A 17493-nucleotide genomic window follows, 5' to 3' on the forward strand; every position below is an offset into this window, starting at 1 on the left:
AAATGTCTGTGTAGAAATTTTGGAAAGAGTACACAAATGGATAAAAAAAATGGATGATATCTACATTACTCTTCAAACCATCATAGGTCACATATCGAGCCAGAAACTTTATCTCCAACGATGAAGAAGTTCAAACAGAACTGTCCCAACACTCAGTGTATAAACTTACACTGAGAAAGATAAAGATTGTGTCCATTAAGTGTCCAAATCAATAAATTAAGTTAAATTGTCATTCCAATTTAATTTTTAAACTTTTAATGACATAAATGTACTGAATTATTAATAGGATAAGAATTATCTTACATAGCAAAAAATTCCATAACTAAAAAAATAAAGATCTTTATCTATTGTTATGTGGTCAATACACATATAAAATTATACTTTAAATATTTACCTTCCAAAATCACTAGGTAATTGTGCCAGAGAAATATCATTAAGTCCTAAAACTGTTATGCTACGTAACTGAACAAATCCAGAAGGCAATCTAAAAAAGTGGAAAAAAAAATTAGATGCAACATACAACAAATTATAGAATGCACACTATTGAATACATAAACAAATATTTGTGTGAGTGTAAGCAAAAGCAAAAAGTGGGGGGGGGGGGATTACCAGAAATCCATTTCCTTGTTTCCAAGAAAAGTTTGAGCCATACACTATGGTATCATTTCTTATATGCGATCACATTTGTAGTACTCACAAAATGCAGAGAGTCAATGTACAATAGAGAGGTAAAAAGAATAGAATTCTGAGTGGGCAACAGATGCAAAGTTTGAAATCAAATAATCTACTTAAATGAAGATCAGTCATAACTTGTGCTGATGACATCGCAAAAAGAAAAAAAGAAGTCTGAGTTAACAGCTTTTAAGCTGTTAACGGTAACTGCTGTAATCTGATTAAGGCTACTGCCATAAAGATCTTTAGGCCAGCAACACTAATCAAATTCGTCTTGGATCTATACTCCTCTTCTCCTCAACAGTTAATGACACAAGAAAGAAGATCACTTCCTTATTTACAGTGCTGGAACACACACTACTTGGTCACTGTCAAACAGATTTTGAGATAAAGCTCAAAATTCTAGAATTTCCCTTACTTAAAAAAAAGACTGAAGTGCAACAAAATAATATATGTATATATTATTAGAAAAGAATATACTGGACAAATAAGAAAACTTCATAATACAGAGACTGATCAAGATGTTCTCTAAGCAATTTTCCTATGGAAAACCAATCATACAGCCAATTCTTGAGTTATCTGGCATCATAAGAATTCCAACAGCATGGTATTTTGTGAAAAACAGGCTTTATTTTTTTGGCTGGGTTTACCATTTCCAGTCTTCAGATACTAATGTCTGCAATGGACATGTGAGTGAAACTTTAAGATTTGAAAATATTCATCCCCCACTCCAATTTAATTTCTCATTGCTTAACTATGCTTCAGTTCTCCAAGATATGTGGTGAGGCTATTCAAAAGAAAAATACTATACATCACAATGGTTTTTATTGAAATCTCCACTTTTTTTTTTTTAAACTGTAACCTAAAGCTCAAATTAGTTGTAAAAAAAATTTAAAAAAATTACCACCGTTTGGAAGTTTTGAAAGGGGCAACTTGCATCACTTCCAAACGGTGGTAATTTTTTTTAAATGAAGTGATGTAATCAGTCTCATACAGATGTGGCAGGGTTTATCCTCATGGAAACTTTTTTCATATGACAAAACCAGTAGTGTTGCATGCCCATTTCGATTGGGTGTGCTATTGTGTGGGTTATGCAACCCGCACTAGAAAATTCATGTCAATTTGACCCTATAATTGCTTTTTTTTTTTTTTATATTGGTGTATGAAAGTTCTGATAGTGCATGGTACATCAGTGCTCATCTTAATTGAAACAATGCAATTAATTGTAAGCAAATCTGCATACAATCTGTTTGTGGTAGGATTTATTAGAAAACAACAATGAAGGGGAATGCTCTATCTGGTTGGTATATTTGAATTACTCAAAGGTAAAAATATGTGGACCATCATTTATAAGACATGCAAGGTTGGGAAATGAAAGAATAAGTGTGAGTAGAAATACGTTCATTAATGGCAAACAAATTATTAATAATTAACATTTATGATATATGTGTCCCATAAGTTGCTAGGTAGAGTGAATAGCATGTGATCCTATAAAGTCTAGACATGAATAAGTGAATTTATGATGGCATAATTAAAAAATAAAAATAAAGGACAAGAAGAGGAAAAGAGATTTGTTTCCAAAGTATAAATAACTAACCAATAATATCATGTTGGAGGCTTAATGGATATTTTTACAACACTTAAAAAGAATTAAAATAGACTTTAATGCTTCCTATATTTCGTCCTAGTCACTAGGACATCTACGGGGATTACAAAAACAATTAATGTAACATATGCACAAATAACAAACAATACTAAGCCCAACCACGTGGGTGACACTAAAGTCCTATCTAGGTAGAGCGCCCTCTAAGGGCAGTAGTAGGTGGCCTGGAATGTAAGGTGGGAACTCTGGTGATGAGTGTTTCCCAAATCTTCGGAAGCTTAATGCACCCATATTTATTGAGATTTGGTTGGTTTTTGAGAGCTGCTGCTGCTTCTAAGAAAAGTCTCTCTTTCTTGAATTTGCTGTGGTGGAGCATGGTGGTTTTCTTCCATGATACTCTGTGGGTGGTGTCCAAAACATGGTCAGCCAAGCCTGAATGGCCATAGTTGTGTTTGAAGATGTAAGACTTGTGTTCCTCTAGACGGATGGATGCTGATCTGCCTGTCTGTCCAAAGTACGCCAGCTTACAGGAACAGGGTACTTTGTAAACTCCAGGCAGAGAGAGAGGAGGGAGCTGATCTTTTGTAGAACGGATAAGGGTAGCCAGTTTGCAGTGGGGCTTGTATGCTGTGTGTAGATTGTATTGTTTTAGTATCTTGGCTATTTTTTCAGATGTGCCACGGATGTAGGGTATGGTGATGGCACTTTTAATTTCTTGTTGACGAGAAGGAAGGGGAATGGAGGAGGAGTTGATTATTTTTTTGATGCTGTGATCGCTGTAGCCATTGGAGAGGAAAGTGCTGTGTATGTGGTTAAGCTCATTAGTGAGGGCGGTTCCACTGGAACAAAGATTGTGGGCTCTCTTGGTAAGAGTTTTAATAATGCCATATTGTTGAGAGGGGTGGTGGTGGGAGAGTTTGTGAATGTATCTGCCTGTGTGTGTGGGTTTTCTGTATACGGTGAAGGTGAGTGTATCATTAGGCAGGCGTGTGACTAAGGTGTCTAGGAAGGGTAAACAATTGTTCTTTTCCTTTTCCATAGTGAACTGGATTCTTGGATGTAGACTATTGAGATGACTGAGGAAGGAGTCTAACGTGTCTGGGCCATGAGGCCAAATAGAGAACACATCATCTACGTATCTTAGCCAGATAGAAGGTTTGAGTGGGGCTAAGTCTATGGCTCGTTTTTCGAAATCTTCCATATAGAAATTGGCAAGGGGGGGTGAGAGGGGGGAACCCATGGCAGTTCCTTCTATCTGCTTGTAGATTTTGTTGTTCCAAGAGAAATATCCAGAGTTAATGGCAAAGGAAAAGAGATCTAAGATGTCAGAGGGAAAAACCTTTTCTAAGAGAGATAAGGTGTCAATTAAGGGAATATTGGTAAACAAAGAGGAGATATCAAAGCTTACCAATATGTCTGTCTTCTTCAAGGTTAAATTTTCTGTGAGGGCTTTAAAGTGGGTCGAGTTTTTTATATAGGAAGGGGACCTTCCGGTGAGGGGGATCAGAGAGTTGGCCAACTGTTTAGATAGTCTATAGCAAGGTGCATTGGTAGCATCTACTATAGGCCTGAGTGGGGAGTTGGGTTTGTGGATTTTTGGTAAACCGTATATTCGGGGGGGACGGGAGCGGAAAGGTTTAAGTTTTTTTGTGACATCTAGGGGCCAGGAAGATACTTTTTTGAGTAAAATTTTAAGTTTCTTAACTTGTGTTTTTGTGGGGTCGTGTTCTAGCGGGATGTAGGTAGCGCGATCGCGGAGGATGATGTTCATTTTACGCTTATATTCGCTGGTATTAAGAACGACTGTAGCGTTACCCTTATCCGCTCTGGTGATGACGATACTTTTTTCTTTACGTAGTTTCAGGAGAGCCGTGCGTTGGGCATATGATAAATTACTTTTTGGCGGAGAAGAATGCGCGAGGATGTTGGCTACGTCAAGCCTAATGTTGTTAGCTGTCTCCGACGGTAAGCGACCGATTCCACGTTCGATGTTCACCATTACGTCAAGCACCGGCACTTCCTTCGGAGCGACGGCAAAATTATGGCCGAGGCAAAGGGCGCTGACGGCATCGTTGTTGAGCCTTTTGGAAGAGAGGTTTATTACTGTCTGGAGAGGTTGAATTTGTGGTTTGTTTTTCACAAGGTTGCTAAATTTCTTGATATGTTTATTTTTTATTTTTTGGAATTCTCTCTGTGCAGAAGTTTCCAAAATGCCAGAAAGAATCGACCAAAGTTCAGGGTTAAGAACGGTGGAGAGCTCTGAATGTAAGGAGCCAATGGCGGCGTTCATCACTGCAAGGGTAGCACGTGTAGAGGCGATTTGCTCGCGGAGTAATGCCTGGCTGGCACGGTTATATATACTACTGCCCTTAGAGGGCGCTCTACCTAGATAGGACTTTAAGTGTCACCCACGTGGTTGGGGTTAGTATTGTTTGTTATTTGTGCATATGTTACATTAATTGTTTTTGTAATCCCCGTAGATGTCCTAGTGACTAGGACGAAATATAGGAAGCATTAAAGTCTATTTTAATTCTTTTTAAGTGTTGTAAAAATATCCATTAAGCCTCCAACATGATGTCCTCACAGCACTTAAGCCTCTACACACGTAACCAATAATAAACAGCCACTAATACATTTAGTAGTTCAGTTAAAAACTACTGGGAGAGGCTAATCCAATGAACTAATAATGTTGATTGGGTAATTCATTTAGGCATGGCAGGAATACATGTGGTTTGATGGAGCAGCAAATCTCATAAAATTTGTTGTGCATTCTATTAATACATAAAATGAGACTCAGTATTCATTCTATTAATACATAATTCATTATGTATTAATAGAATGCATAAAAGTCTAGACATGAATAATTCTGATCATTATCGGAATTATCAGCACTTATAGGAGTCCTACATTCATTCGTTTTTTTTTTTTCAGTGTCAGCAGCTCTTCTCACACATGCTAGTATTTTGTTGTAGGTCAAAAACTTGTTGTAGAACACAAAAGGATTCATTTTTAATCAGAAATGGATAAATTTTTACTGTCTGTTGTTTCCAAAGACTAAAATAAAAATGTCCTTATACCATTTCCAACCTCAACAGATGCTATACTGCACAAACAAGAAAAACAATTAGCTTTGTTTATCAGTAAATACAGTAAACAGATATTTAACATCTGTGTACTATATTTAGGAATAATTAGTGTAAGACAACTAAAATGACACTTAATGGAAAAACACTCCACTCCCACAGGCTATGCTGCATGCATATGAACAGAACAGATTTATTGTAGAACTAAACATAATACCTAATTAAACATATTGTCCTAACATCTGCTTTCAAATTTTCAGTTCCAGAAAATATGTGTAACAGTTGTTTGTAATACAGCCATTGGATACAAAAAGCACTCAATTTATGAAAAGTAAAATGAATATGTACAACTCGAAATCAGTTTGAATTGCATTTGAGATATTCAATATCATCCAGACACTTAACAAATGTTAATTTTAGAAATAAAATTCTATCACAGAAGTTGGATTAACATGCCATATAAGTTTTGTGAAAATGTGACCACATAACGTAGAAACAGCATACATATGCTAAAAGCTAGTACCTCCCAGGGAATAAAGGAACGACATACACCCAGGTGCAAACGCGACAGAAGTATTCATTTTTATGTTATATTATATTGTTATTTATATATTTATTTATATTATGTTATAGTATATTATGTTAATATAATTTTAAATATGGAAAGCATAAAGGTCAAATGAACAATAGCTATGCTTCACACACACTGTTTTTCTGAGAAACAAAGGGTTTATGCTTCTTGATGAGGTTAGATTATCATTGGGAAATACTAGAGTGAGACACAGATAATTTGAATTTTAATATGATTTTTAAATACAGCCATATATAATTCACACAGAAATCGGAATAAGTAATCACTAGATTGAATCAAAGAAAGGCTGAAATAACTTGTTTTACTTACTTTATTTATATACAAGTTCCAATCTTCTGTTTTTCTTTAGGAATTGTGTTAGCATTTTATGCTAACACATCATAAAATGTCATCATAAAATGAAGATTTTTCCTTCAGTTCCATCATCAATGTCTTTTCAATAGCGATTAAGCTTAGGCTGCACAGCCTTTCCTGTGTTTGTGTTTCCTCTATAACACATATCTATTATCTTCATAGCCAAAAAAGAACACTTGACTATAGCAGTAGAGCTTGGAATCGATATGACAAGTTCTGCTAACTTATAAATTTCTTTGAATGCAACCTGAAGTTGATTTTCTTGCATGAATTTTAATAGGTGATGCACTGGCTTCCCGGCAAATTCTTCAGAAGAAAATAATACTTTCAGTTCATTTTTCAAGCGAATGTAGTCAAAAACTGGGCCATAGAAATCCCTTAAGTTTTCTAAAATACCATCACAAAACATCTTCGCATACTGACCATATCTTTCACTACAAAGGAGTTATTATTATTATTATTATTCCGGGCAACTTCAAGGAGTCGACAGACTCATCGAGGGAGGCCCTAACATCATGTCAAGAACAACTATTCGACATTTGCACAATATCTATCACCTCGCCTTGAACTCATTCACGGTCGTAGCACCCACAACAGACTCTGGCAGCTTATTCCACTCATTCACCACTCTCCAAGTAAAAAAACCTAGCTCTAACATCCCTGCTAACCACATTCTTGCCTAGCTTCCATGTATGGCCCCTAGTCCTCCCACCACCAGTCCTATTCTCAAAAATATCTTCTGGATTAATCTTATAGAAACCCTTCAGTAATTTGAATGTCTCAATCATATCACCCCTTTTCCGCCTATTGACCAATTTTTGCAACCCACAAATCTTCAACCTGTTTTCATAAGGTTCATTCCACAGACCTGCTATCATCTTGGTCACTCGTCTCTGGATCCTCTCCGCCTCCTCCCCATCAAGAAGAAACCCTGGCACCCATATCTGGGCACAGTAGTCTAGATGGGGTCCTATCAAGGCTCGATACAGAGGAACAATAACTTGTTTGTCTCTGCTTGTTAGAGTATTTTTCAGAAGCCAAGTGATTTGATGAGCTGATTTAGCCACTTTTGCAATGTGCCCGCTAAACTTCAATTCCCTATCCACCAACACTCCCAAATCCCAGGCCTCATCAATCTCCTGGAGTACGGTTCCACCAATATGATATACTGCTGCTATTCTTTTCACCCCAAAATGCATAACCTTACACTTTGCCACATTAAATGGACATCCATTTTCCCTAGCCCAGTCCTCCAAACTATCCAAATCATCCTGTAAAAGTTTGACATCATATGCACTCACAATTGCTCTACTCAACTTTGCATCATCAGCAAACAAGTGAACACTTCCTCTCAGATCCTTTCCTATATCATTGATGAACAAATTGAAAAGTAGTGGTCCAAGAACAGAGCCCTGCGGCACACCACTAGTCATAAGCCATCTTTTGGACTCAACTCCTGAATAAACCACTCTCTGGGATCTCTCCATCAACCACCCTCCTATCCATCTCACCAACCCTATATCCATCCCCATCTGCTCCAGTTTACTGATTAGAGTTCCATGTGGTATCCTGTCAAAGGCCTTGGCAAGGTCCAGTAGAATCACCGTAAACCCATTACACTTATCCAGTTCAGCCATCACTGTGTTATAAAACATGAGCAAGTTACTGAGGCATGATCTACCCTTCACAAAACCATGTTGTCCCCCATACAATATCCCATTTTCATCTATCCAATCCTGTATTCTTTTCTTGACTAATTTCTCCAAGACCTTGACAATGATTCCTGATATGCTAATCGGTCAGTAATTTACAACAGCAGTCTTGGAACCTCCTTTATGCAGTGGAACTATTTTCCCCTCTTTCTACCCCTTGGGACTAATCCAGAATGGTCAAGGGTTCTGACAATTCTTTAGCCGCTTCACGTACAACACGAGATGGTATACCATCCAATCCCACAGATGTATTGACATTGAGATTATGCAATAGACTACTCACCTCCACTTTATTCACCACAATTCCCATATAATCTATTGGTTCATTCATTTCTGCAATGTCACCATCTGGATGATATATTCTTGCAAAGTGCTCACTCAGTAACTCAACTATATCAACTGATTCAGTTACCTCCCTACCATCGGCATTCTTTAAAATCATTCTGCCATATACATTTTTTCTTTTACTTGCAACATATTGAAAAAAAAACTGTTTAGGATTCTCTTTAGCCTGCATGGCCAATGTTCTTTCGTAATCTTTTTTGCTTTTCTTACCACACTCGTTACCCTTCTGGCCTGCGCTTTATACCGTTCGTGTGCCTGTCGGTCACCTTTCTCCTTAAATTCCCTCCATAGTTGTTTCTTTTTTTGCAGCTCAAGCTTAATGGTGTTATTCATCCATTTAACCCCTAGTTGATTTATTATTCGGACTCTAGGTATACAGTCAGCCATTGCTTCATGCAAACACTTCTTAACTGCCTCCCATACACTATCAACTTCTAGCCCTTGCAGTTGTACATGCCATGGCATTGAACCAATCAAACTCCTAAGCTTGTCATACTTGCCAGCCCGATAATTCCACATGTACCCTGTCTTAATTGTAAATTCCACACCTTTAGCCACCTCCCAAGTCAAGACCCTATGATCACTCTCACCAATTGGTGGCAATGTGGTTATATTTGTTACAGCCAAATCCTGAGATGCAATTACTAGGTCAAGCACTCTCTGACCACTAGTATTTTCCATTACATGCTGTCGCAGATAGTTTTCCCTTAATAACCACATAAAATCCAATTCCTTCCTCCCGTGTATCCTCTCCTCACTCCAATCAATGCGACCATAGTTGAAATCTCCCATAATAATCTATTCTCCTTGGATGCAACTCATCAGCTATCATCAACAACACTCCTCCCCCCCCCCATTTTATTTTCCCTGTCAATCCTGAACACACTATACCCATCACATTCAATCCCACTAGCTATATCATCTACAGTCAGCCATGATTCACTAATGCCAATAACCTGTGGTCTGGAAGTGCCACAATCATGGCCAAAAATTCTTCCTTCTTGTTCCTAATACTCCTAGCATTAGTGTACATGAATTGGAGACCCCCCCTGTTAGCCCCATCCCTACCTTGATGCCTTATACTAACTGTCCCATTCTGATTTGTTGTCCTTATTTGCTCGGGCATATTATACTCATTCATACATTCAACTGCCTCCCTAAGGTCTGCATATCTACTCCCCCCCCCCTTAATAAATCTAGTTTCCCTGATTCTGCACATCCACTTCATTCAACAACACTTTCTCAAGTCTTCTTACACCGTAACCATTCAAATGCAAGCCATCATCTTATATAGATCCTTTCGCCCATCGAACTCACTTCACGTGTCCACAAATTCACACACCACTCGTCATACATAACCCACGCATAAAGTCATTTGCAATTATGGCCCTCCTTTTAGACACGTCACTGTCATGCCGCAGCAAAAGACTAATCAACCTAACTCTCTCACTCTTTTCTTTTGCTACCGCAAACAATTCATTCAGGCCAGCTATCATTTCCATTTTATCTCCTTTCAAATCATTCGTATCGCTCCACTCAACAACGTGATCTCACTCACTGCATCTATCTCATCTTTTTTTATTTTCTGTTAAACAATTAATTTGCTCTGTATTAATACCATCATTCACACTTTCTAAATTCACGCCCTCACAGTTCTCTGGTACAACCTCGCCATTTCTTGTCATATCACTATTTTCTTCATTCTGAAGTTTGACAAAAATATCACACTCACGACCTGAAATACACTTTAATTCCTCAAGTTTGAAGAGTTGAAAGTTTTTCAAGAATGAATTGAAATGACTGACGAGAATGAATGACTTGAAGTTTTTCAAGAGTTGAAAAACTTCAAGTTTCAAAAATGAAGAGTATCTTTCTTCCATCTCCAGGCACATGCAGTTGACCTGGTATTCCCTAGCATAATCGAATGCACATGCTCTTCTCCACCTCTTCCAGTCCCTTTCGTCTCTTAGGTCTTGACTCATCATCTGTATGCTTCTCCTTTAATACAGAAACCCAAATATCATCAAATCCATGTTCTTTCCTAAGCTGCTTCATAGTGTCATGTACTTTTTTTTTTTATTTTACAACAGTACAATATATCATAGGATGAAGTTTGCAGTATATTATTCAAGATATCAGTATAAACAACAGAAAAAATTTCTAGCAAAAAAATTGTTGAAAATCTTGCAAGAAATGTGAAAAACCATGAGTTTTGATTACAGCATCCACATCCCATTCCCCAAAATTCTCCACTATGTGTTAAAAAAATTCAATGAGTTGATTTCCGTGATGTTTTACTGTGTTTGTTAAACAAGAAGGAAAGTTCCATCTGGTTGGTGTGACAGAAAGTAATTTTTTATCAACAAAATCTTGCAAAAGTATTTATTCTTTTCAATGATTTAGAAAAATGTGCTAGATCATTTGGAAAAATAATCTACATTCCTTGATATTCGAGATGCTTTGCTTCAGAACTAAATCCAAAATGGGCACAGCAATGTGTAAACATTGCTAAAGAATATACTTTGATAGCTTTACTCCGTAAGCTATTAATATGGCCACTCATTATACAGGCACCATCATAAGTTTGGCCGACTAACTTGTCCTTGATATTAAATTCCTAACTGTTTATAAATTGCTTAAAAAAAAAGACCATTAGACATTCTATCATTGCTTACATCTGTAAATCCGATGAACCTTTCGTGTATTTGCCCATTATGAACAAAACAGAAAACGGTTTGATAGCTGCGATTTTGACATGACATCAGATATTTCATCCAGAATAATGGCCACAAATGGTAGCAGCAGCAATTTCTTTTTTTATAGCATCTTTAACCACATCAGATATAGGGCTAATAATATCATTTTGTACTGCGGAAGAAGTTGCTTGAAATGCAGTCGAATCCTTTAAATAACTGTCTAAAAGAGGAATCATACTCATGGAGCACATTTAACCCTTTCTGACCTGTATTTTTTTTTACAAGTGAAAAAAATTTTTCTTTCTATTTATTTTGTCTTTAGGTCTAAAAAAGCAAGGATATCAAGTATTTTTCTGAAAAATACATTTTCATTTTTCAGAAAATGAAAATGTATTTTTTTTTCAATGATTCATGGAAATTTCATTTTCAATGAATCATTTCAGAATTGGAATCATTTGCCACGTAATATGGGCTATGAAGGCCAAGAAAGTTAGTGATTCCAATTGGAATCACTAGGGCAGAAAGGGTTAAAAATTCTATATAATTTACTCAATTAGTTGAATCTTCAGACTCATCATGACCTCTCAAAGGAAGCCCTTGCTTAGCCAAATAGCATATATCATCAATTAATCTTTTAAAAATGTCTCTATTTTTCTTTACCTGTTCATTATGATGGGTAACTACAATTTTTCTTTGTCAATGAGAGTGTCAATTCTTTGTTTTCCAAACATCTTGAGATTTAAAAATGATTGAACGTGTGATTAGGAGCACTCATGTTTTTGCACTGCTGCTCTTAAATGGCTAGGGTCAGAATATCCATGCTTATTCCAAATGCCTTTCTCTCTGGAGAATAATAAACAAGGCCAACAAAAAAGCCTTGACTGCACTTCACATCCAATTAACCATTTTACTGTACTATATTGTGAAATAGAGAAGTGTCTCACATACTCAGTTTTTGCATCTTTGTGAATGCTCTGTAAATTTGGAAGAGGAGGGCAGGGCTACCTCCTTCAAGTACAGTCATAGAATCCACAAGGTCTAGCAGAAAACGGGATATTCAGTAGATCGTGAACACTGTTTCCCGTTGTAAATATGAGCAAAAAGTTATAAATTTATGGAAAATTATATATTAAAAACTTGTTTACTATGTCAGTTCACACACACAAAACAGATGAAACTCAGAAAACAAAAACAGCAACTCATAACAAATGACAACATTCAATTGGATTGGTTGACACAATAACCAATCCTCACCTTCTCAGTGGTTTAAAACTACTAGAATGCCAAGAATTTGACCTGCTGTACCCTCTTTACATCTTTTCAAAGGGCTCAAAAGGTGTATGTATTTTGAAAGCACACCGGGGCTATTAACGCAAATGTGATGCAATGTTTACTCGTCAAAAAGTGCCCTCTTCATGAAGCGTTAGTATATTGTGTTTAATTTTAGGAATCATGCGAAGCCAGGAAACAATTAGGAGAGTCTTTAATGGGAATAAATGCAAAAATATAATATTGGTAATACTGATATTTCGTGGATGAACACCACACACCTGGAATATTTGCTTGTGGACAAAACAGATGCTGTCACAAAAATATGTGCTACTGATAGATTAACCAGCATATCAGAGCAGCAATTTGGTTCATACAAAGCCTATTACTTGGTCATGACTGGCCAATATGCCTAACAAATTAAAGGGATGGCAGTTTTTCTAATGAGTAATACCTACTAGTCTCTTTCAAAAGCTACTAGTCATAACTTCAACCTTAATTCCACTTCTTTTCCTATGCCACAGGGGAAAAAACACTCCTGGCTTCATGCTTTTTCCTGACTCCATGTTTTTGCAGTGGTGATCTTGATAAAGGTTCTCCTACCATTCCAAAACTCAAAACACTCAATGTTCCTTAATTATTATTTTTTACATTTATTTATTTAGTTAGTTATATACAAGAGAGATCAGAGAACCCAATATGGATACCTGAGAGTCCCCTTCAAATTGTGATAGCATTTCTATAATCAGCCTGAAGGGTTTGCATTCCAGAATTCATTGTTTTGTTACCCCTCCCCCACTTTTTTTTTCCTGTAGTATCCTATTCCAGTGGTAATTATCCTATAGCTCAGAAATTAGATCACATTCAACCTATTCCTAAGAAATGGAACAAATCAAATTACTCTCCTATTGCAATTCTACTTAAATTTGGAAAAAATTTAAGTTGTCAGAAAATCACCCAACTGATAAATGACTGCCAGTACAGATTCTGCTACATCAACCCATTTAGTGAATCTTATTGCTTATGTCACGGACCTTTGCTGTCTAGTTGGCTGAGTGGATAGCATCTCTCTAACAAGAAAGCTGAAGGCTTCAATTCCATTGTGTAAGCTAATGTAAAAAAGTCTCTGGTGATACAAGGATTATCTTTTTTTTTATATTGTCGAAGATGAGTGCAGGTTTATTTTATAATTAATTTTTCAATAACTAAAAATCTGAAGGAATTTGTAAACAAAATGTGTCTCTTGGCATGTCTTGAATGACCTCCATTAGGGTCCCACCTCCTTGATGACATGACCACATTCCAATTGTGTGGTTCAATCTGTTTCATTAAAAGTTTATATTCAAATAGTTTGAACCATGGGACCGGAATGCTCTACTTTTGGAATCATTCATACACTGGATAATATAAATATCCAGTGTATGAATCCAGTTTTGTATGATAATCATACAAAACTGGATAATGATGAATATCCAGTTTTGTCAGAAAAAACTGCACAGTATATTCTGCCATTCCCCAGTTCATCTTTTTGAAATGTTGGGTTTTCTGTACTTGTGGACCACACACACAAAAACATCTTGACGGTGCAGCTACAGAAATAACAAATATAAAACCAGATTTCAAATTCATTTCTTCCCAACAGAAATGACTTTATTTGTCCCATTAAATATTTTTATTCTACTGTATATGTATATATATAAAATTATACAAATCCAATATATAAAATATACTGAATTTGTATAATTAAAATTATATTTAATTTAAAAAAAAAATGTCTCATATGTATGGAATTATTAACACATTAAAAAATACTTTTCATAATTATTTGTGTTTGAAATTACAACTTCTCCCAAACTGCCTTTGCGAGAGAAGGGGTATGCCAGTGTTACTAAAATTTCAAAACAGATACTGAAAGTTTGGGAAACGCTGGAATCAGAGATATTTATGCAAGTCTTTGATTAGCAGATGAACTTCACCTCTCGCGAGAAGTGATGAAGTTCATATACCTGATGTCTTTCAACACTGAAAGATGCTATATGTTTCTAGTTTACAATGAAATTGACAAAAATTACAACCATCATGGACAAGTCTGGAGAAACTTAGTGATTGCTCTTGATCTCTAAAACCTCTAATTAGGTTTGACACACAGGAGTTCATCTCGTGGTCTCTCTCCTGATTTTTCCAACTAGTTACCAATTACCAGCTTTCTCTCTAGGTAAACATTATGAAGAGAGAAATGTCTGGTATTACAGGGTCTTGTACTTTCACCTATGTTCTACTACTGATATATATATATTAAAGCTTCTCCAGGTGATCATAGCCATTCATAGTTGTGCAGAAGACAGTATATGGCATCCCTCTTTTTCTTAGACAAATCTTGCACTATAAAAACTTCTAGAAAATTACCTCAAACCCTAAACTCAGATCTCTAAGCTATCTAATCATCACTCTGACAATTTTATTCAATGCTTACAAAACTCAATCCTATTTATTCTGCACAAAAAAGAATCCTTTTTTCTGTTTACTACACTCAAATCATCAAACTTCTCTTAATCTGAAATGTTTCCTGGCATAAATATTTCATGATATTGCCTCCTTAGCATCCCAGCAGAAATTAGAGTAACTCATTCACTGTAGGCATTACCTCTTTGCTTTCTTTGTATTAATTGTATATAATTAAATCCACAGAATAAATGAATAATGTTCTTGCATTTGGGTTGGTACACTGGAGAGCTACATAAAAATCAATGAAAGAGAGCAATTAAGGTGATTCATTTACTCATCTTTCGCCAATTCACTACACCCTTTACACAGATTTGTAGTTTCTGCTGTTAGCATTTTCTATAGATATTTCCATGGTCACTATTCAAAAATGCCATTAAGAACACTATTGCAATCCCTAAAATCAAAACTTGTATCAGGTATTCAACAACCCTATTCATAATTCATTCTCAAACTCCTCCTCAAAGCATAACATTTTCGTCCTGTTTGTTCAATCCTACAACTGACTTATGGAACAGTCTCTCTCTAATGCATTTCCTAAAAAAGATGTGTGGGTTCAAATCCAATATTAATAAGTTTCTTCTTTCTCTTCAATTTCTGCTGATTCATAGTACTAATATACTATCAGGTAAATAACCTCTCACTCTGAATTGTAATAAAAATAACTTTCTTGGAAATAATCAAAAATAAACAGTCTACAAGATGTAACAGGAGATTTTTGCCAAGAACATCAGGCATTAAAGAAATATAAAAGATGTGCTTTCATTTATTTTATAATTTTTTTAAAATAAAATTCAGGATACAAAAACAAACAAATAAAAACTGGGCAATTCTGCAATTTTAAAGGCGCATTGGCAAATGGAGAATAAAGCATGACTGCCACATGCACACAAGACAAATTTTCCACTTTTAACTTTTATTTCAGATTTGTTGAATCTGTTTATAAATATCTGAATAAGAGAAAAAGAAGTGAAAAATTCAATGAAATCTACACGTAAGCTTTCTTCTGATTTTAAACAGCTTTAGAATTGGAAAAAATCTGAAAACACAGGAATTTAATTTTGTGTTTTATGATATAATAAAAATGCAAGATGAAATCAATGTATTTCCTGATTTTTTTCCATTAAAAAAAATTTTTTTTTTTGTATTATATCTTGCTAAACTGAAAACCGCTATTTACTTATATTACAGTATGAACAATATTAAGAACATAGTTGGAAATAAATCTGACTAATTTTGAAATATTTTGTGAACTTTGCTAAGGCATTAAGGTATAGAATTACTTATAACAATAAATAAATAAAGTAAAAAAATGGAAGCAACAAGTAATCAGTCGAATAACATGTGTCTTCAATGGGCAATTCAAAGTGGCCAATACAGTCTCTTTAAACCTCAATTGCTATTGCCTTCTTTTTTTTTTTTTTTTTCAATATGACTCCCACATGAGAGGCTGAAAATCTATAACCCATTAGTGTTATGAGCATGCTGAATTTCTTCATTTGATTTATATATATATATATATATATATATATATATATATACACACACACACACACACACACAGGGTGTTCGGGATAAATTTGACAGTTTCGTAAGGAAAAAGAAAATCTTCTTTGTATCTATTAAATTTAATGAATTGACAAAAAAACATTACAGGCAGAGTTAATTACAATACTATCAACAAGATTTACTCAAAATAACCACCATTAGCATCGATCACAGCTTCAATTCTGCTTCGGAACCTCGAACAAGCTGATGCTACAGTCTCCCTGGGAAGGGCCACAAAAACTGTTTTAATTTTATCCATTAACTGGGCTTTTGTATTACTGGAAGTGCGATTGGTGTCTTTTTCAACTGCGCCCCATACAAAATAATCCATGGGGTTAAGGTCTAGGGAGTTTGGAGGCCAAACATTTGGACTGGTGAAGTCGTAGAAATTTTCAGACAACCATTTTTGACTTTTCCCAGAGGTGTGGCAAGGGGCCGAATCCTGCTGCCATACATACAGCCTACCATTGGCTACCCTTGTTATCCAGGGCTTGACTACAGTTAGCAACTCCACGAACAAAGCCCGAATTCCAATGCCAGGGTTCTTCAACACCTGTTCCTGCAGATTTGCGAGGAATTCTGCTGTACGAACGCAATCAGATCGTCTGCTAGGGATCTTTCTTCTTGCCATCCTCGTAGTCACCATTGCAAGTCTAGTTCATGCCTGATTGTTTTTACTGTATTCAGGGAGCATTGGGCAGCAGTCGTAATATCCTTATTTTGATGGCGGGCACGAATCATCATGATACAAGTTATTCTCTTCCATGATTCAGGTGGGTTCCAGCTATCCATCCTTTCTGACATCTTGTATATGAATGAAGAAGGGTCCAAACTTTTAAATGAAGAGAAGTGTGTGTTAATACATGTAACTTACGGAAAAATATAATTAATTATAAATATGTCAAATTTATCCCGAACACCCTGTATATATATATATATATATATTTAGTTTTATGAAGAATTAAATTATTAGAACCGAGATTTAAGTAAAAAGGTTTTAATATAAACACACTACTAGTTTCGGCCTGTAACAGCCTTCTTCAGGTGATATTATAAAAGAAAAAACACTAAACATTGAGGGTTAAAAGACTATGAACAACACAGACAGTCTTTATAC

General features: G+C 35.8%; 1 protein-coding gene across 1 annotated transcript in view; it reads right to left on the reverse strand.

Moving 5' to 3' along the window:
• LOC150092621 (protein lap4-like) overlaps nucleotides 1–17493 on the reverse strand; it is a 737075-nt gene that overhangs the window by 634035 nt on the left and 85547 nt on the right. Inside the window, exon 4 of the mRNA XM_090414245.1 lies at nucleotides 395–484. Coding sequence (XP_090270371.1) covers nucleotides 395–484 — 90 coding nt within the window. The remainder of the gene's footprint in view (nucleotides 1–394; nucleotides 485–17493) is intronic.

The sequence above is a fragment of the Typopeltis vanoorti genome, chromosome 25 (genome assembly GCF_054136105.1).
Source record: "Typopeltis vanoorti isolate ZY-2024b chromosome 25, IOZ_Tvanoo_1.0, whole genome shotgun sequence".
NCBI classification, from domain to species: Eukaryota; Metazoa; Arthropoda; class Arachnida; order Uropygi; family Thelyphonidae; genus Typopeltis; species Typopeltis vanoorti.